Source organism: Theobroma cacao, chromosome 3 (genome assembly GCF_000208745.1).
Source record: "Theobroma cacao cultivar B97-61/B2 chromosome 3, Criollo_cocoa_genome_V2, whole genome shotgun sequence".
Classification (NCBI taxonomy): Eukaryota; Viridiplantae; Streptophyta; class Magnoliopsida; order Malvales; family Malvaceae; genus Theobroma; species Theobroma cacao.
The window spans coordinates 22,418,584-22,439,194 of NC_030852.1; the positions used below are offsets into that span (position 1 = coordinate 22,418,584).

Sequence of the window (20,611 nt, forward strand, 5' to 3'; positions counted from 1 at the left end):
GATTTGGTTGAAGCACAATAGTAAATGTACGTTTGGATTCTGAATTTTCTGTTACGTAAGAGCAGGGGATGGGGGATGGGAGAGAGGAACCAAATTAGAGAGAGAAGAGGAGAGGCCCAATGCCTTTTCAGATACGGCACGTGAAGAGAGAGAGAGAGAGAGAAGCAGAGGCAATTCATTTTCATTGAACAAGGCATTCAATTTTAAGGAAAGCAAAAGCAGAAAACACACCAAAGGCAGAAATTAATTGAGTTTGCTCACTTTTGCCCCCCACAATTTCTCCCTCGCCTTTCTCCGCTTCTCATCTCTCACACCTTTGCTCCTTTCTTTCATTTTATTGTTTCTTTATTATAATAATACAAATAAAAAAAAAACGAAAGAAAAGAGTAGCAACTAAAAGTGGGTCCAAATCTTTATGTTGAGAAGCCTAAATCAAAACAAAGCATCTCCCTCCTCTCTATGCCTACTCCTTCTTTCTTCTTTGTACTACAGCTATAGCCAATCCTTAATGGGAAAATATCTAATGTTAGCATCTTTTTGGTGTAAGTTTGACATTGACCTCTTAATTTTTTTTCCCTCGTAAAAAGCAGATGACTTTTTCTTTTGGGGGTGTTGGGATGGAATGGTAGTGAGTTCATATTTGATGATCATGAAAGGTCTTTTTTCTGTTTCTTTATTTATTTTTTTTATGTTGGGATCGCTTTTGTCTGCCCAATGATTTGATTTTGCTTATTAGGTTAAAGATTAATTCTCTTAGAGTGGGTTTAATATAAACCCCTAAGCAACTCTCTCTTTTGTTCTTTACTGCTTTTGGGGTTGTGCTAAGCATATAAAGAAAAAAACTATTAGAAAACATCAATGTGCCATTAGACCTTGGGATAAGTTGTGAAAGGAATAAAAAATATTGGAAAAGCCCTGCAATTCAAGTGGGAATTAATTAAATGTGGAAACAAAAGAAGCTCAGACAGGGTAGTGAAAGCTTCATTTTCAAATGACTGATCCCACACAAAAAGAGAATGTTGGATTAAGAGAATATCTTACCTTGGTTTTAAGTTATGATCTATCACTATAACCATAAAACTATATTTAAGGAATTAAGCTCCCTATTTGCCTCATTGCTATTATACCATTTTTTTTCCTCAAAAATTTCAATTTTAATTCTGTCCCAACTCCTTACACCATGAGCAAAAGGAGAAGATGAAAACCATGGGAAAAGAAATACCAAGGTGGATGATTTTTGTTTGGTGATTAGATAGCCCTATTTAGTAGGGAATTTGACAACCTGAAATGGTGGTGATATGAGATCATTATTAAGAGTGATTAGGCTGTTTTGGGAGGTGATTTAATTCTCATCTAAAACGATGGAAAACTTTTTTTATAAAAATAAAGTGATTTATAACATTAATTATGAATAATATTACCTTTTTAATGTGTGAATGAAAATTTTGTGTTTGTCACAAAATTTTAATTAGTTTCATATGGTAAATATTTAATTTTTTTTCCAAAATAATATGCTTTGTACCAAACTCAAAGGTAGCTTACATACTTTTCTTTGTTTCTCTTTTATGTTATGTACAATTTTTGTTTTCTTATCAAATTCATTGTCATTTTGTTACATTTAGTATCATTTTCTGATTCATTCAAAAAATTTTATGTAATTAATATTTTAGAAGTTAATTTACCTATCGATATACACAATTTTTTTCTGCTTTTTGATTAAACCATTTAATTATACCTTATATCCAAGAAACAAAAATATCAATTTTTTACAAATTGCTGTCTTTATACAATATTCAAATTATTTTTATTTTAATTTATTATGATTATGTTGATATTTTTTTTTAAAAAAAATTACATTTCATTTTATGTGACACAAAACGTGATAATTTTTAACTCTGATAATTAATAATTATTAGCCAAACATGATAATTTTGAATTTTAGAAATAATAACTCGGTAATAATAAAATCACCATAGTGATTAAATCGCCATGATAATCTTGAAAATAATACCAAACTCTATAGAATTTGGGTGATGAGCAAGGTAGAGGTTGAAATTAAGGTAGAGTCATTTACATTTTACATCCTTTAGCATATATATGTGGGTGAATTAAAAGTAATCAAATGGATTTGTGCAACAATACAGACTCTCCCTTTTGACTATTTCAGGAGAAAAGCTTACATAAAGCACTGCTTGATTTATTGGCAATTGTCTAGCCGAAAGAGCATATACACGAAGCACTATGTAATTGTTCCCTTATAGCTGCTTGTCCACATAAAGCTGCAAAACATCTTATGGATGATAAAAGTACACTACATCATACATATTCTATAGCACACTTTCTTACATATATACTACTATGAACAACCTAATTGTGAAGGATTTGATCCTCCCATTCTGTTGTAAGTTTCTCCCCCATAAGAGAAATATGTGTCTCATTGCTTGGCTATATATTTAGAAACAAAAATTTATCAATTTATTATTATTTATTATTTTCATATGATTTGAGTAGTGAAATAATTCGATTGTTACAAATAAAATATTATTACGCTTTTTATAATTCTTTTTTTTTATTTTTGCAAGATATAATTTTAATTTTTTTATTTATGCTAGGACAAACATGTAGTATATATTTAAACTTACTTGTAAAGTTTAAAAAATTCACTCAATATATATATATATATAAATTAATAATTTTCTGAAAAATTAGAAAGTTTCAAAGATTAGATGTATGGATGTAAAGAAAGTGCAAAAAAGAAAAAAAGAAAAAGAAAAGGTTAAAGGTCTATAAAGTGTTAAACGATGATTCAAAAAAGTTAGGAAGCACCCATATTATAGATGTATAGTAAATCTCAAAATAACTTAAACTTAGGAAAATTTTAAGATATAGTACTACTTTCATATAAGGACATTGCTTCTTTCTCTTGTGCAATAGTATAATTATTTAGGGTTTCTTTGTGATGTTGAAAGATGTCATCAACTATAAAGAGGAGTGTCCAAAGTTTTGTGGGGATTTGCATCCCAAAACAAGGGTTTGAGTCTGTATATGAAGAAACATAGCAATGTTTTGTCATCATCAAACTGGCCTCCCTCAAAACAAACAAAGAAACAAAAGAAAGAGGGAAGAAATTATGTCCTTTGGGGTTCATCAAATGAAAAAGAAATATTAGGTTGTGGTCCTCTACCCAACAATATGTGAGAGGAAAGGGATTTGGAAATAACAAAAAGCAAATGGGCAATGGCATCCCTTTTTGCATGCAGGTTTAATAAATCAAACTGATCATCCATTTGCAGGTTTATGTGAATACAAATATTTTAAGATCAGTGTGGAACAGTGAAAAGAATATTTGCTGTAAATTGTAATACTACAAAACTTTTTTTTTTTCTTTTATCAATTTGCATGTGAGCTGTGTCACCCCTTCTTCTACTCCCATATTAAGACATGATTGCTGCCTCCCATGGTACAGAAAAGCACTCAAATGCACTCATGCACAAAATATATATATATATATATTTTTCATAACACAAAAGAAACCCTTTTAGGAAAGAATAATTATACATACCGTTCACTGTTATTCTTTTTCCCATCTTCTTTTGTGATCCTGATCCTGTTGATGGATGGGAAGACCTTCAAACAATGTTTTTTCTCATAGGCATGCAACATCTTGACATGGTCTTTGCATCAATACTATGTGATTATCATGTTATTTTTATATTTCTATTTTTTTTATTTGAAAAATAACAATGGAGAGAATGCATGGATCATTCCATCTTAGGCCGAAACACAGACGTGGATTTACATTCTGAATAATGCGTGTGCTAGGATATGCAACCATGGACAAATTAGCTATATATTTATATATACAGTTAAAGTAGATGCTATAAATGCGAGAGACAAAACCAGGGTTTGAGTTTAAAGAAGGTAATGAAGGTGGTTGGCTTGTGTTTAATTAGTACTTTGTCTCTAGGGCCAAATGATTGAACAACAGTACTGTTACTATGCGTTTTGTCGCAATTGGGACAAATTCAGCTTAGCAATACCAAAGTTTGATATGGGATTAGGTATTGAATCAAGCGAAGGGAAAGTGAAGAGAAGAGAGTGATGAGTGGGCTAAGTCAAAGGTAGGTCTAGTGGTGTCATAATCCAAATCATTGCACAACAACCCTCACTCTTCACACTCTAAAACATCCACATAATTTCCTTTAATTTGCCAACATTTTCCCTTGTGCTTCATCTTTATCTTATAACCCTTTAGTTGGGTGATTGCATTTATATTGCATTCATTAACACAGATGGGAAGGAGCTATACACTTGGAGCTCGTCCTAGCCACACAAGGTATATACAACATCATTACCAGATACATAATACTTATACTCCCCTTTTGAAGGTGTTATATAAGTTCAAATTTATAATCTATAAAATAAGAAAGGATAATTATCTTCAATTATGTATTTCAAACTTAATAATAATACTCAGGGTATTACCAAATATTAGGAAATGAATTTGACTGATAGAAAACCTAACCAATAGACCTTCTAAAAAGAATAAAAGGGAAAAAAAAAAAACCCCTAAATTTAAGGGACGATTCTTCACTCATGTCATCTTAGTCCACTATGATTTTGTCAATACATTATTATGCTTGAAAACAATAAGACCTGAAACTTTTTCAAGGGGTTCTATTTTGTTTGCCAGCTTGGGTGTTATTATTACTAATCATTCCTTATGATTTCTTCAACCCTCAAAATGGGGATTTAGAGAAAATGATATGAACTTAGGAAGTAAACCCTCTCTCTCTCATTTTCTTTTATTAATCAAAATGCAGAGGATGAGGGAAGAGTATGAGGCCACCCCCCACATGCTAAGACTTTAGGTGGTGTAGGTGGGTGAAGTGGGGAGTCTACCTTTTCCATCCACTCACACACAGTCTATATATATATATTTTCTTAATGAGACAGCATCCGATAAACAAGTTTTGATTGTCAGTCAATATCAAATGTAGTATGAAGCATGGGTCAACTTTTCTTACTAATCCTATGTCAAATTGGTTCCTGTCATGTATTAGGAGCTAGGTATGACTTTTGAGACCTCTTCTGGAAACAAGGAAAAGGGTTCAAAGAATTTTTCCAACTTTCAATGGGAGCTAGGTGTGACATTCAGCATCTTGAGGCTTTAAACCAACTGTCTTGCTAATTGAGGTTTCAATGCATTCCCTAAGGACAGTGCAAGTCCTTTTCAAGATCTAACCAAAGAAGAAGAAGAAGAAGCAGCAGCCTAAGCCCTCGAAATGGAGAACAAAGAATTCAGAGGATGTGATTGCCCAAGTCATTGCCATCTTCACATGTTCAAGGCTGCCAGATCATTGTTGTATCATACCTTGTCCCTACAACTTGTATAGCAAGTAAAGGCGGTAATTGAGCAAGTTAGGTCGAATCTCGAATTAATTCGCGTTAGGTTATTTTAAAATTAAAATTTTTTTAAATAATTTTAAATTCAAATCATTTTGAATTTAAATCATTCAAATTTGATATTTAAATTATTTGAATTCGAATTATTTTGAATTTAAATTGTTAAAAATTTTAAAATCAAATTGAAATAAATATTATATAGGTCAAATTAAATTTCATCAATCAATTTTTAAGTGATTTGAAATCACAGTTTCATTAATATGCAGTATATGTTCAATTTTTATTTTTCACATCATAAAAAATTTTAGAAAATCATAAAATCATATAACAAGGAAGAAAACGAGTGAATTAAAAGTTATTTATTAGTTTAGAATTATTTTATATAAGAAATTAATAATTTGCTCCTAAAAAGTTATTATTTATTGATCGAGTTTTAATTTTCATTTTTAATGCACTAATTATTATTAGTTATTGTTAATTTCACCATAATTATGGTTTTGACTTACAATTTAAAATATCAACAATAATTCCAAAAATTAGGATTCATTTCTCAAATATTAGAATTTTATTAAAAAATAAATAATAAAAAAACTAGTCAAGATTTTGAATATAATTAATATTTACTTCTCCTTTTTGGCTATTTTAAAAGTTAAGGTTTATTATAGGAAATTTAAATGATATACAATGATAGCTTTTTTAGGTGACATGGGAAAAGATTTTTTAATCAATATTCTCCCTACTACATTTTAAGTCATATATCTTTTATAATTATCTAATATCTATCTAAAGTGAAATAAAGTAAAATATTTAAAGAAGATGTCATCGATCATTTTTTTTTAAATTATGGTCAATTATTTTTTTAATTTATAAATTACTTTTTATTTTCACAATTATTATCATCTAATCTAATTATTTATTTTATTATTTCCTAAAGAGTTCAAAAAAAAAATAGAAAAATAGAAAAACTTTTATTTACCGCGTATAATTGTAAAACTTGAAGCAAAAATATTCTCTTTTTCATTCATAAGGATAATTGTCAAAGGTCTATAAAATTATAAAAAAAGAAAATAAAATTTTGAAAATAATTTAATATTATTAAATATTAGTAACTAAATAGTTCGAATTATATTTATTATTTTTTAAAATAAAATTATACTTTATTTAAATTGGAGTAATATTGCATCCGAGACGTAGTTCAATGAGCTCAATCATTCCCTTTCCTCTTCCAAAGTGGAGACAAAGGAGAGCCATCCCATCCCCACACCGATGGAATCCCATTGCGCTTTACAAGTATGAAGGATTGAGGCAGAATTCAACCCACCTTTGACAAAGCAACACTCCACGCGAAATGGGGATGAAAACGACATCTCATCAAATCCAAAACTACAATCACAGATCTGATTCAAGTGTTCAATTTGTGGCCCCAAAAAGCTTGGGGGAGGTTCAATTTCAGTTTACGTTCCTATCAGAATGAACATGTTCTCAAGCACTCTGCACAACATCAGATATGCAGAATCAGATACATGTTGTTTGAAAATCTTGTCAAGAGTCTTGCATCAATATGTAGCCTTTGTTTGCTATAAAGATTCTTTATCATATGGCAGTTTGCAGGCAGCCAAGTCATCTTTTGACTTGTATTTTCCAAGCATTTCAGCAAGAGTTCTGCAGCGACACTGATTACCAGGCCGACTTACATCCCCATAAACGGCCATTTCGATAATGTCAAGCTCCTTATCTACAAGATGTAAAAACAACATTTGAATTTAGGTAAATACTTCAAACTTGAAATGATAAATTATACACACACACACACAAAGAGATATGATACCACAATGGAACAAAATAGTTATTCGAAGAAACTATTGTCTGGAGGGCAAGGCAAGAACTGCCTATTTTATGCTTAAGGAAGGAAAAATAGGGGATAATTAAAAGCTTAGAAGTTGAGGCGAACCAGAATGGTGAACAAGCAAGTCACAGTTGGGCATGGATCAAAATGGCCAGATCAAAATTATAGCCTAACCTTGTAAAATAAACCTCTAAATTACTATTTACTGCAACCACAAAAACTGCAAATTATTGGTTTGCTTTGAAATATGCTTCTCAGTACCAAGATGCTTATGCACACTTGTTAATTAAAGTAATTTTAAAACAAGTAAATGCATTTAAATAGGATACTGCTTGACTTTACCTAGAACAAAATTCATGGAACAAAAGTTTTAACTCTCAATTTTTTTTTTGAAGTAAATTTCTACTTAGGTTGTCTACATGAATTAAGATCGTCATATGAGAGGCTCTCAACTTGCTAAAGTGAACCAGAGTTCCTGTCCTACAGAATGGAGAAGCAATCATCCACACAGAAAACATCATCTATGCTCAGGAACAATGGTTGTGCTAATTCAGCAGAAATCCTATGATCAGTGATGGCCAAACAACGCATTTGAAATCCATCAAGAGTAGAATGGCACCAATGATGAAGCAGTGCCAGAAGTTTATCCTTCATCACAAGTAAGTCAGTGAGCGAGGATAGTGACAAGTGCATGTTTGGTAAACCCCGTTACTTAACCAATCAGAAACAAAAAATTTCCCCCAGAATTTTAAAAATAAAGACTATTCTCAGACATTAATGTTTCCATAAGAAACTCTTGTTGTCACTGCTTCCTACCTGCATTTGCTCCTTGGAAACCAATGTTTTCAGGAACAAACCAAACTGGCCAGTTCAACCAGGAATATCACCAACTTGGACGAGAATATCAGCCTTGAAGCAATAAAAAATTAGACTAAACCATTCAAACTGCTTAACAAGGTTTGTTATTATTTTTTACTATATGGATTTTAATCCTCTAAAAACCATGTGCTTTATAGCCTGAAGTTCTAAATCCCACTTTTGTCACCCAAAAATTAGAACCCAAGCTGTCACATACCTACTCCAAGGCCACACTTTCTCTTTTCGCTCTTGTAGAGTGGGGGTTTTTGTGGTAGGGAGAGAAAGGTAGTGCTGCAAATAAGTAAACAGGTTGTGCTAGAGGCAGCGGAGAGAAAGATTCCAGTGATGCCTGAAGCACCATGTGCTGTGGAAAGTGAGAGAGAATAGGTGAGTGGCAGAATAAGGCAGAGAAGGTGTCGAGAATAGGAAAGTGGTAGAGTAAGACTGAGAATAGGGCAGAAAAAATGTAGAAAATAGGTAAGCAACATAGAAAGGCTAAGAATAGAGTGGAGAAGGGGTAAGTAGAAGAGAATTTGAGAGAAAATATTTAGAGAGTGTGTAAAAGTCTATTTGTTTTTGTCGAAGAAATCTTATTCTTGATTGAATTGTCCAAGCTCCATATTTAGAGAAGAAAAAATAGTTACTCAATAACAAACTTTAATATACCTAATGAGTAACAGTTATTGAAAAAGCTTTAATGTAGATAATAGGTAATAGTTGCTGAAACCCCATTATGTGGCCATTTAGAGTAGTGGGCTTTTCTAGCAAATGGTCATTAATATTGTAATGAGATTTGTTCTTGAGTAAAAGGAAAAATGTAAAAGGGAAAAGGGAAAAACACATATATTTCAGGAAAAGGTTAAACCCTCCTAACAATCTCCAGATTCTGAGCCACCAAGCCAAACTCTCTAGAACATCCCAAAGGTGAAGCTAACATGTGAACCTTAACATTTGTTCCGAGTTACTTTTACTGTTGTTCGTGTGATATAATTGTTCTACCGGTTCTGGTTGTTCCCATTGCTCTCTGCATAGCATTCCCTAATTTTGTATTTCTTTCTTATCTAATTAAATACCAATTGGCCAATTGTCAACACCCAGCCACACAGCCACCCATGCAGCAATCTTATAATGCTTGATTTCAGTTAGATTTCAAGTTTGTCTCTTTGGATTTTAGCATTTTTGAACTCCTTTTTCTGGTTGAAATGTATCAAACTAGTTCGCTCCTAGTAGTTTTGATTCTACGCTGTGTTTATTTGAGAAAAAAAAAAAGGAACATTGAGTGTACCAACTACCAAGAGCTTTTGTTTTTATCTACCTTGGAAATTTCTCACAAAAAATATTGTAACGTTGTAGGAATGTGAAGTTTGAATGCTTGAATTTTGAAAGTGGGCCAGTGGCGACAAGAAAGAGTGGCTCTTTTCCTCGACTTAGGTGAAGATCATGATGGCAAAAATTACAATGAGTTCAACAAGTTGAACAGGGACCTAATCCAAACATTGTAGAAAATTGTTAGCACATTTTCTAACATTACCACCCCCCCTTTCCACACACACACAAAGAGAAGGTGGTTTTCTTCTTTAACAACAATGCCTTTAAGGAACAGAAACAGGCTATTAAGCAATTCTCCCTGAAGTCCTCAAACTCCAAAACACAAACATACTAATTTAATTATAATAATACCACACTGATAATAATAGGACCAAGGATGATCTTTCTAGTAGGCATCCCAAACCAAGGTCTTGCTTTGCCAGCAAACTTAATTTACTTTCTCTAAGATTGTGTTGAGGCCATCTTAAGAAAATAGACTTTGTGTTTAAAGTCCCACTGATCCCTCTAAGATGAGTGACAGATTACCAGGAAATTTATGCCTTACAAAACTGATCAAAAGCTGGCAACTTCAACAGAATCTATTCTTGAGACTCTTGGCATACTAACAATGTAGAGAACAGTTACAAAAAGAAACAAAGATATGCAAGCATTCAGATAGCACACTCTTCAGATTAAACTGAAAAGATAAGAATTAAGGCAATCTTACCAGTAAACTGGACAGCGCAAGAGTAACCTTGCAACCTGGTTGTATCCACCTCTTTGTTTGATTTAAGCCTATTCACCCTAGTTTGAAGAATTTGACAATTTTCTGCCGTGGACTCACCACCTATTAACACACAACCACAAGTAAACAACTCAAAATCTACACCTGAAGTTGAAAGATATAACAGTTTGCCTTCAACAAAAATTTTGAAAGCAAACAAAATTAAAAGGGGCCAAATTTTTTAAAATTTGTCAAATACACTATTGGCTGTCAAGAATGAAAATTTCTACTCAACTTAGCTACATTATACAATTGGTCTCACTTGAATACTTATTTCCGATTTCTCAGGCAACAGGAGGTATGAAATTTCCAAATGTGTTCATTTCCCCACCATTTCTCCATTATCAAGCAAAGCATCAAATAAAATCAAAATCCCACAATCAGTCAACAGCGCTCACAGGAATACTACCCCCACAAAACGCATTTCAACATCCAACTAAATCAGCTAAAATGGAAAGGAACACTCCAATTGCCCATCAAAAGCCATAAAGAAAAGTGAAAAATTTAACAAACGGGTTTCTTTAAGAGAGAGAGACAGAAAGAGAAAGAAAAAGAGACCTCTGGAGAAGGGGACGATGTGGTCGTACTCGAAGCAGAGGCAGCCTTTGCAGTTGCAGAAACGCTTGCAGACGATGTTGCCAGCAGCGTCTTTGCGCCATCTCTCAGGATGACGACCAGGCACTGTTTCTGCGTTGGCCCAGCACTTGCTCTTCGCCTTCGAGTCGAAGAATCTTGGCCTCTCATCTTCTCCATTGCTAATACGAGAACGACGAGGGGAAGAAGACGAAGACGAAGAACTCATCCTTTTTTGCGTTTATGAGTTTCAGTTCTCTGCCGATCTGTCCATTAAGATGACATGAAGATTCAGAAAAACACATGCTTTTTTCATTACGTGTCAGCTCAGGGCACCCTTGAGTTTACTCTTGGCCCTTTTAAAAAAAAATGAAAAATTGTTTCTATTTTTAATTTTTTTTCTTTAGGTAAAAAATGGCGCTGTTACTTAACAAATTTTTTGAGTAAATTACGTACAACTCATTGAGTTTTGTAGAACCGAATTAATTTTTTCTCTTTTAAAAATGTTGATTTGTGAAAAAATTCCATCACATTTTAACTCATTGTTTGATGTATGTATAAATTTTGAATCTCTTTCTCTCAATTAAAAATAACTAATTAAATTATTTTTAAAATTTACATATTAATCGAATAAAAAACTAATTAAATTATTTAAAAATAATTCGAATCAATAATATAGAGAAAATCGAAATAACCTAAACCAAACTAGCTTCGGTCCATTACTTTGACACGTACAATAGTTTTCAACAATGTTCAACATTGCTTTTAAAAAAGCCATATTAAAGGAATATATATTATATTAACGATTTTAGTTGGTTAGATTACTGTAAAAGGCATGAAACCAGGAGATGCAGACCAAGGCCACCAAATTCTGGAGTCGTAAGCTGTCGTATAGTATGATTTCGCTATTTAAACTTGTATCCTTTCACCGAGTAAAGGCCGCAAAGGGGAAGAATATAGTGCTGGAACCTACTTGGTGAACTGTTCCCAGAATGATATCAAAACCCCGAGGTTATAAAATATACTGTTATAAGGAAGAACATCCAATGAAATGAAAACCGCATCAGTCTGATTTTTCCAATAAAAGGGGACTTGAAGGGAATAACAATAAACCATAGCACAACATGAAACTCGTAATGGTGTTTTCGTATCCAAACCAAACATAGAGCCCATCCAAACAGCATCTATACCTACCCAAGTCATGGAGAGGCAAGCTATAAAAGCTCTTACAACAAAATCTTTAAATTAATATTGGAATAACAGATTTGCAAATCAATCTTAAACTACTTTGGACCAATGTCCTTGAGAGCACAGATCTGCTCCTCCCCCATCGCAGACATGACAGACACAACCAGGTCTTTCCCCTCTGCAAAACCATCCTTGATCTGCAATCCCAAAAAAAGATTGTATTAGCAACGGCTCCCAACATTTGGCATACAGACATGAATGTGAAATACAACTATCATCTTGATGCAACACAAGTTCAACCATAATTTCATGGTTTGATAGATTTACATGAGGTAGGAGATTTATGCACATTTATAAGCACCTTGTAAAACGAGAAATGCAAATTTAGATAGCACTGTAATAAAAACAGACCACTTTAAGCTGGATTAAAGTTTAAACATGTCCAACAAAAGGACTGTCTTTACCCATAATAGGAAAATGGCATTCAATCAGGATGCCCCCGTCAAAAGGCCAGGAAATCAAAACATGTAGTTTTGAACGACTAAACATAAACCTTCTTTTTTGCTAAAACTATATTTCTTTCATTCGTTCTTTCACACAAATTCTTTCATCTCCCTTTCTTCTTTATGTAGCAGAAAATGAAAAAAAAAAAAGGAGGGGGGGGGGGGGGGGCGAAATCTGAGCTGCCACTGGACTAAGTGCATGGTAGCCAAAGGGATACGATATAATACATGTACCAACCAATGGTGCACAAGACTGGATTTGTTGTTTCTCTAGAATTCAAATCAGTAAATTTAATAACAACAAAAAGCTACTATAAGCAAAAGGGCCAAATAAAAAACATGTAAAAATAGTTAATTGATGCCTTTCAGAAAAAAAATAGTAGTTAATTGACCTGGGTCAACAAGTTCTCATCAGTTGGGAGCCTCAGATCATCCTTAGTGCCTCCGCTTTCAGTCAGCAAACTCACCTGAAATATTTAACTAGTTAAGAAGAGAAAAACACAAAAAAGAGAAAGAAAAAAGCAAAAAAGGAGCAAATGAACTTACAAATCCATCCTCAGAAATGTCAATCAACTGGTAGTCAGTACGATTGACATGTGGAACCTGTTAAAACAGAGAAAAGAAAACATTCATTAAAAACTAGTACAATTACATGAAGGTTTAAAAATGAGAATCAGAGAAACAATAAACGATTTACTAATTTAAGGAAGTTTTTTCGTACATCACAGTTGTGGGAAGAGGGAACAATATCTTCAAGCTTCTTGGCAGTGAAGATGTCAATTCCAACAAAGTGACACTTAGCATGACCGTGCTTCCCAGTCTTGGAAGTGGAAACTTCTACAACCTGTCTCACAACATACAACAGCAATCATTTGACACACAATCTAAATAGCAACCATAGGGTGCAAATCATCAGTCAACCCATCAAACAACAATTTATCACATGCCAGTAAATATCATCAGCTTGCTAACCATGAGAAGATTCATTAAAAAATTATTGATTTTTTAATACTACAAACTTTAATTAGTTGATCGTTTTTATTACTTTTTCCAATTTGGATTTGCTTCATTAAGGTTACTATAAAGCTAAAGATCATAGAATAAAAAAGCAAGAATCATATTTTATTCTTAATTATTTTTAATTTTTCAAAAATATCGTTTGCTTTTTAATCCTAGAAACGAAACATTACCTTGCACCTCCGGAAACTATTAAAAATAAATAAATAAATAAAAGAAGCAAGCAGCAAAATAAAAAAAAAATTCAATTATCCTATGATCGAAAGTACTGAAAAAAATTAAGAGATCTTAACCATTACAATCTCAACTTAGAAATCATAAACACTGAAAAACCTAAATCAGACAGATAATTCCGAGTTCATTGTCAGGATAATAACAGACAGATCCAAAAAATAAATAACTAAATTCCAGGATTCAAAGAGGAAACAACGAGATGGGACCTTGCAGGGGCGGTTTTTGATGACGATGTAGCCGTTCTTGCGGATGGTCCCGGCCTGTTGAGGGTAGGTTTTGGAGGCGCCGGCGTCGGCCTTGGATTCAAAATGGTGCTCCTCGTCCGACATTTGCGGGTTTCAAATAACTCTTTTGTTTCTCCTTTATTGGGGTGTGGACGCTTAGCAGTTGGCAGAATGGGGGCGGAGAAGGTGGGGAAATAAAGGGCAGGGCGCGTGCGGGGGTTTTATATGTTTATTTTGTGCATTAGGGTTTTCAGTTTTATTCGTGTTTATCCTTATGGGAGAGTGAAGGTGGGGTCCTTAGTGCTTTATCGCCGTTGATTTTTAGCTGTGATGGATGATGATGGGGAGGAATTTTGGATAGATTTTTAGGAATATGCTGCGTTCTTCGAACGCGACACCTTTTCATTGGGCTTGGGCTAGACTATTATTGCTTTAGTGGAGAGTATCAAAAGCTTAATTGTCAGTCAAACAATCTCAATGATGGCAATAGATATTCTTTGCAGCTATCCTACTCAATTATACAAGATACATATGTTTTATATTCGAATTTTAGACAGATTCAGATACCAATTTTAATATATATTTCAGATTCAGTAGAATATAGGTATCATTTTTTGAATCTCTATACTTAAATTTGATTATTAATATTTACTATAAATATTTTATTTATTTATTTATTTTTGATTATTTAAAGAGTTACTTGAGATATTTTTAAAATAATTAATTGTTTAAAATTTAATTTTAATGTTTGTTTATTTTTATAATTTTAATTATTAATGAATTATATGAATATGAATTGTGAAATATAATTATTTTCTTATATGAGTTGGGGTAATTAGTTACCATGAAGATGTTAATAAATTTTTTTGCATAATTGAGTATTTAAATGGACTAGGGTTGTTAACAGGTAGTGGGTAGGGAATTATACTTCAAGTACATGTAAGATATTAAAAAATAGCCAGGTAGTTGTAGGATTTGAGTTCCTTACTTATTAATCGAGTTTCAATTAGGGTACTTCAAAATCAACAAGTACCTTATCGGTTGACAATCTTAATGACACATTCATTTTAATGGTATCTTCATTCAAAAACATATTTCACTAAAGTTCTATCATTTGTCATATCAATTAATAAGGTATTAGGGTTCGAGTTTGAGAAGAAAATTTCAAATATAGCCGAGTAGTTGTAGAGTTCAAGTCCCTTCTTTAATCAGGTTTGGATTAGGTATTTCAAAATTAACAATTACCCTATCCATTGATCCTTTAAATTTCATCAACATATCTATTTTAACGATGCTTTTATTCGGAAATATGTTTCACCAAGGTTTCATCATTTGTCATGTCAGTAAATAGATAACTTTATTTTTTAAAAAATATTTTTTTTTTTGTGAAAAGCATAAAATACTTGTTTCTTACCAAATAAAACAAGTATTTGGTTATGGAAAATAGTTTCAGACATTTTGTACTCCTAAAGGCAGTTTTATTAGTCGTTTATACCCTTAAAATTAAGTGGTTTTCAGTATATGTTTTAAAGGATATTGAAAAGTAAATTTGAAAAGAAATGTGAGTTGTGAATAGTAAAACTGTATGTAAGTGAGTGAGTTTGGGGAGTGCCTAAAGCTCAAGAAACTTAATCACTCCCATAATAGACTAATAGAGATGTACATATCTTGGTGGATTAACATCATGTTTAACACTAAAGCTTAACATGTGAGAAGCTCAAAATTCTTCTACTTTAACAGCATCACCAGGCATTTGATAGGCATCTTTAGCCCTTGATTTCTTGACACCAGCCATGAACCAAACTTTGTCAGACTTGGAGCTCTCAACATTCACACTGGTGACTTTAACCCATACAAGGACCTTTGTTTTCATCCCTTCGATTCCACTCAGCTTTCCCCTTGACAATGTTGCTTTCACACGAGTTGCGTACCTAACAACCGATGCATCCTTGAACCTCACTTCGCATGGAGAAGGGAAGTACACAATCAGCTTGGATTTTGATTCATCAAATTCGTAACATGTTATGTTTCGTGGGAATAGACCGGGTGGAAGGTTGTGCTCCCGGAGGAGATCTGGCAAGGCCTTCACCGGTTTACCTGTAACAACAGATGGTTACGGTAAAAATCTTATGATATAGGCATTGTCAAACTATATATGTTGCGAATAAATGGAGGATTATGATCTGTGAATTACAGACCAAAGGCATCATGACAACAAACACATGTTAGCAAGACCCTCCCCGTTAGGCTTTTCCCAAGGAAAGGAGTCAATTAACTAGAAGCACGGTGTGTCGTCTATGGCAGTGAATCACATTGTTCTGTGTTGATCTAGAATGAATACCCAATGATCAGAATGGATCACTACACTAGGTATTTATGTAACAGACAAAAGTACTCTTACCTTTCAGCTTGTTGAATATCCATTTGGCCTTCTCTTCAACCGTGTTAGACAGAGACTGAAATCATGAATCACACTTTCCGTAAACAGCAAATTCATCAGGTGTGCAAGCATAATGGTAGAGAAGAAAGCCTAAGGCAATACATATGAAAGAAAGAAAAAAGCCAAAAATGGAAATCCTAATATACACGAATCTTCTTCTTATTCAAGAAAATAAAGCTAACCAGATCTTGATTCTCACATTCAGCTTTACCATGAAATATTTGAGAAAAGAGATGAGAAGTACTGGAACTTTATGCATTATCAAATTCTAGTGCAAGAGAAAGTTGAACCATCTAACAAGAAGAGTTTATAACCATACGCACAGAGAGGTCTTCAGTGATATTAGAGAGTTCTGCCTTGGCTTTCTTGGAAATCCAGAAGCTACCAGCTTTTGTCAATGCTTTCTGCATTTTCTTTTCTTCTCTTTACTTGGGATCTAGGAATAGTCACTCTGTTTATGCTCCCCACAGAGGGAATGGATGAGGCAGGGGGAGGTAGGAAAGAAAATGGCTTCCTCCTGACACCAGCTCACCACACGCTAAACCTCTCTCCCCAAGTGTGCCAATAGCTTTACAGCTCCCAAAAAATGACAAACTGAAAGAGAATAAAAAATGGCGCCCACAAAATAAAATGGAAAATACAAAACAAGGATATATATTTTTTTTTATTTTGAAAGGTTACAAACCAAGGATTATTACTGTTGTTGCATCATTTGAACCGCACCCTTGATTAAAATTTATATTTAGATACTTGAATTTTTTTTCATCCTTTAATTTGCAAGCATACATTAGATAATATCCTTAATCAAATCGACACCGTATAAAAAATTCAATAAAAACATGCCATATTTATGTTTTCACAAATGTCTTTTTTTTTTTTATGTTTTTTAAGAAACAAAAATTTCATTTCATAATAAAAAACCGTAGTAGTTACAACATGAGACATATAAAATAAATACAATTATTGAATGGCATACCGACCAATATTCCTTTTGTTTTGGCTTGGTTGCTAGCCATGGCTCTTGTAAAGGGGAAGATTTCCAGTCGTTTAATGAAATTCTTCTTTTAACTTTAAAAAAAAAAAAAAACAATTATAGTTCTTATTAACATGTCATGTGTTGCAATGTCATTAGATGTTTTGGATATATCACTCAATTGGACAAAATTGTTAATTTTATGTGTCAATTGTTAGATAGAAGTAAAATTCAAATACCTAATCATGAATTTTTAGATTTTATATATCAAATAAAAAATTAATTATAATTCAAGTAATTAACTTATTAATTACAATAAAATTTATCTAAATCTTAAATGGTTTTTTTTGTCAATTGTAACAATTATGAAATAGTTTACTCACTTGTTACTTTCTGTACTAGTACTTTTATTTGTGGATAATAGAAGAAGGGTTATGGCATAAGCAGGTTGTCCTAAATTTGTTTTCCCTTGTACATCAAAAATACTATTTCCTTTGTTTTAGTCAAATGAATTCAATTTTTGTCATTATTTTTAACAAAATCATAAAATAATTTTTAAAAATTTTAAATTTCAAACATTTCTAAATATATTTTTAAAAAAATTTATTTTTATATGATATTTTAAACAGCAATGATCAAAATTAAATTCGTTTGCTCAAAAAAGTTAAATGGAGATGAACAAAATGGAACAAATAGGGAGTATAAACTTGTAATAAAATAAGAACAAGGGATGAAAAGGAGGAGTTGAGGTAGCAATTTTTGATAATTAAAAATATATAGTGGTAGGTCGAAAGGTAGTTTCATGCTTCAATCTCAATTAAAGCAATAATGAGGATTAATTATTTTGTAAGACAAGGTAGACTAGGACAGCTCACCATGAACATGCAACTCTGAAAGACTTAATATAGAGCCAAAAGACATAAAAAGGAAGAGACACAGCCTATTTCCCAAGCACAGAGGATAGAAAGATTAAAAAAAGCCCTGCAACCTAACTGGAGAGAAAGAAAACATTTCATTCCAGCAATATCACAATCGTCCGTCCATACCTTTCGAAAGATCACAGCAAGACAAACGAGGGAAACACATTACCTGTAACAACTAGAAAATGTTAGGAATTTTGAGAATATGGTGCTCTGAAAAGTAAGTATATTTTCATATTTAATTCATTTAATTTATTTGTAATGAAAGTACATTTTGATAATAAGATGAAGAGTGTATTTTAAGTAAGCATTCATTATCTAATTATTAAGGAACTTTGATTTTATTGAGATATTAAAATACATTTGTATGAAGAGTCATCATAAGATACATGTATTTTAATTGAATTTAAAAATTATTCACAACCATATAATAAAGTTGATCACTTTATTGTGTTAAGGCTGTAATGTCTATGTTACTTTCAACGAAAAGAATGTGATTCATTTCAAGGGAATTATGAGTCTCAAATTATCGAAATAGTTGACTTTGAGTAATGACATTACAACATAAACTGAAAATCATGTGAGAATCAAATTTAAGTTTAATCATTACTTAAATTATGATCTCACACTTATACAGTTGCTTATAGTAGAATCAAAATCTTGATGGATAGTGGACTCGTGTTTAATCTCTTTATAATCTTTGATATATCATGAGCATGATCATCATAAAGCATTGATTGAGACTTCGCATGTTGGGATTATAATCGAGATGAATATCTGAGAACATATATACAAATAATGCAGTTCAGAGCATTAACATCAATTCTAGTGATTTCAAAAAAATTGGTAATTAATCTGAGCCCAGTGGATTGATGCATTAGCTACTCATCACATCTGGATACTCAAAAGATTAGATTTAGAGTATACTGAATCACTAATTGGATGAAATTCTAGACTAAGGGACAAACTTGATATAAAGGGTAAAATAGTAAATTCATTTTTTGTCATTGGATGGTTATGAGGATTCACGATATAAGGTTTACAATTGAAAAATTAATAATTAATATCAGATATTGAATTATTTCTTGTAATTATAGTTAATCCAAGAGTGCAATTATTAATCTATAATGGAGTGATTTCATGGTTGATAAGCTTGAATTATTTTTAATGAGATTATGAATAATTTTAAATTTATTGGAGCTTAAAATATCTATGTCCAAATAGATTCCCTATTTAGCTTCGTAAAATTCAACTTATTTAAATTGGAATGCATGTTTAATTTGATTAATTAAATTGTATACAAAAAAGACAACTTTAACATGTTTGTCTTAATTTAGATAAGAACATGTTATGTCTTAATTTAGACAAGAAATCATGTTTGGTATTAATTTAGACAAGAAAATATGTTTGTCTTAATTTAAGGCAAGAAAAATATTTTTTGCCTTAATCTAGACAAGAAAACATATTTGTTTCAATTTAGACAAGATAAAATATTTTTGTCTTAATTAAAGATAAGAGTTGTCTTAAATTAAGATAATACTAAAAGGATTCTTGCAAAATAAATCTAGACATTTATGTTGATAAAAGGAGACTTCATGTTTGACTATCACTTTTTTATTTATTATTAATTCTTTTTACATTAAAATGGATAATAATAAAATTAGAATTATTATTCAACAAAGAGTTTTATTTTATCAAGAACTCTAAATAATAATTAAAAAATTAAATTATTTATTCTTTAATTTTAATTTTGATAATTATGGAGCATGTTTGATGCTTCCATAACTCTAAATAGATGGTCAAGATTGATTCAAATGTATTTGATATTGATTAAACCTTTGAAGTAAGAGTTTTAATAAAAAGAGAAGAGATTAGAAGAAAAAAGATGTACGTACTTTTCTTGAAAAAGTTTCAACCGTCACTTCTCTCATCCTCTTAACTAACTATAATTAGTTAGTGCTTGTTTAATTTAAATAATTGTGATAAATAATTTAATTTATTTGAAATGGCTTTAGTGCTTGTTTGGTCTTTTTTTTTAGCTTATCCACCTCTTAAAAGCAAAAGTCAGGTCAAACAAAAATTTGGAGAAGCTCTTAAAAAAATGAGTAACTTTTTTTTAAAGAATAAAATTTAAAAAAAGAGAGCTTTAAAAAAAGCTCTAGAGAAGAGCTTTCTTTTTTTTTTAAAAAAAAACACGCTTTTTTTTTTAAGAGAATTTTTCTTTTTGTTTCAAAAATGTCCTCATCTATAAAAATAATTACAACATTATCTGTTTTCATTTTTATATGATTTATTATTAATTATAAATTTTATATTATATAAAAAATACTTTTCATA

General features: G+C 31.8%; 3 protein-coding genes across 3 annotated transcripts; all 3 read right to left on the bottom strand.

The window, feature by feature from the left end:
* On the bottom strand, positions 6,598 to 11,108 carry LOC18604760. The gene is made up of 3 exons (XM_018116799.1): positions 10,761 to 11,108; positions 10,146 to 10,265; positions 6,598 to 7,141 (listed from the first exon to the last, which is right to left on the bottom strand). Exons 1-3 carry the CDS (start codon positions 11,002 to 11,004, stop codon positions 6,984 to 6,986), a joined length of 522 nt encoding a protein of 173 aa, XP_017972288.1. The 5' UTR covers positions 11,005 to 11,108; the 3' UTR covers positions 6,598 to 6,983.
* LOC18604761 (eukaryotic translation initiation factor 5A) lies at positions 11,823 to 14,233 on the bottom strand. Its single transcript, XM_007037386.2, has 5 exons — positions 13,924 to 14,233; positions 13,188 to 13,310; positions 13,013 to 13,069; positions 12,859 to 12,933; positions 11,823 to 12,160 (listed from the first exon to the last, which is right to left on the bottom strand). The coding sequence occupies exons 1-5, from the start codon at positions 14,044 to 14,046 to the stop codon at positions 12,059 to 12,061; spliced, it is 480 nt and encodes a 159-aa protein (XP_007037448.1). The 5' UTR covers positions 14,047 to 14,233; the 3' UTR covers positions 11,823 to 12,058.
* On the bottom strand, positions 15,504 to 16,963 carry LOC18604762 (uncharacterized protein At5g01610). The gene is made up of 3 exons (XM_007037388.2): positions 16,705 to 16,963; positions 16,343 to 16,397; positions 15,504 to 16,038 (listed from the first exon to the last, which is right to left on the bottom strand). Exons 1-3 carry the CDS (start codon positions 16,789 to 16,791, stop codon positions 15,659 to 15,661), a joined length of 522 nt encoding a protein of 173 aa, XP_007037450.2. The 5' UTR covers positions 16,792 to 16,963; the 3' UTR covers positions 15,504 to 15,658.

Excerpts from the sequence above, each read along its gene's own strand:
- LOC18604760 (XM_018116799.1), bottom strand. The coding sequence starts at position 11,004 with ATGAGTTCTTCGTCTTCGTCTTCTTCCCCTCGTCGTTCTCGTATTAGC. Across the intron at positions 10,266-10,760 it reads CATCGTCCCCTTCTCCAGAG|GTGGTGAGTCCACGGCAGAA; the intron begins GTCTCTTTTTCT and ends GTGTGTTAATAG. Across the intron at positions 7,142-10,145 it reads TTGCGCTGTCCAGTTTACTG|ATAAGGAGCTTGACATTATC; the intron begins GTAAGATTGCCT and ends TACATCTTGTAG.
- LOC18604761 (XM_007037386.2), bottom strand. The coding sequence starts at position 14,046 with ATGTCGGACGAGGAGCACCATTTTGAATCCAAGGCCGACGCCGGCGCC. Across the intron at positions 13,311-13,923 it reads TCAAAAACCGCCCCTGCAAG|GTTGTAGAAGTTTCCACTTC; the intron begins GTCCCATCTCGT and ends GTTGTGAGACAG. Across the intron at positions 13,070-13,187 it reads CCTCTTCCCACAACTGTGAT|GTTCCACATGTCAATCGTAC; the intron begins GTACGAAAAAAC and ends CTGTTTTAACAG.
- LOC18604762 (XM_007037388.2), bottom strand. The coding sequence starts at position 16,791 with ATGCAGAAAGCATTGACAAAAGCTGGTAGCTTCTGGATTTCCAAGAAA. Across the intron at positions 16,398-16,704 it reads ATATCACTGAAGACCTCTCT|TCTCTGTCTAACACGGTTGA; the intron begins GTGCGTATGGTT and ends TCATGATTTCAG. Across the intron at positions 16,039-16,342 it reads GATATTCAACAAGCTGAAAG|GTAAACCGGTGAAGGCCTTG; the intron begins GTAAGAGTACTT and ends CTGTTGTTACAG.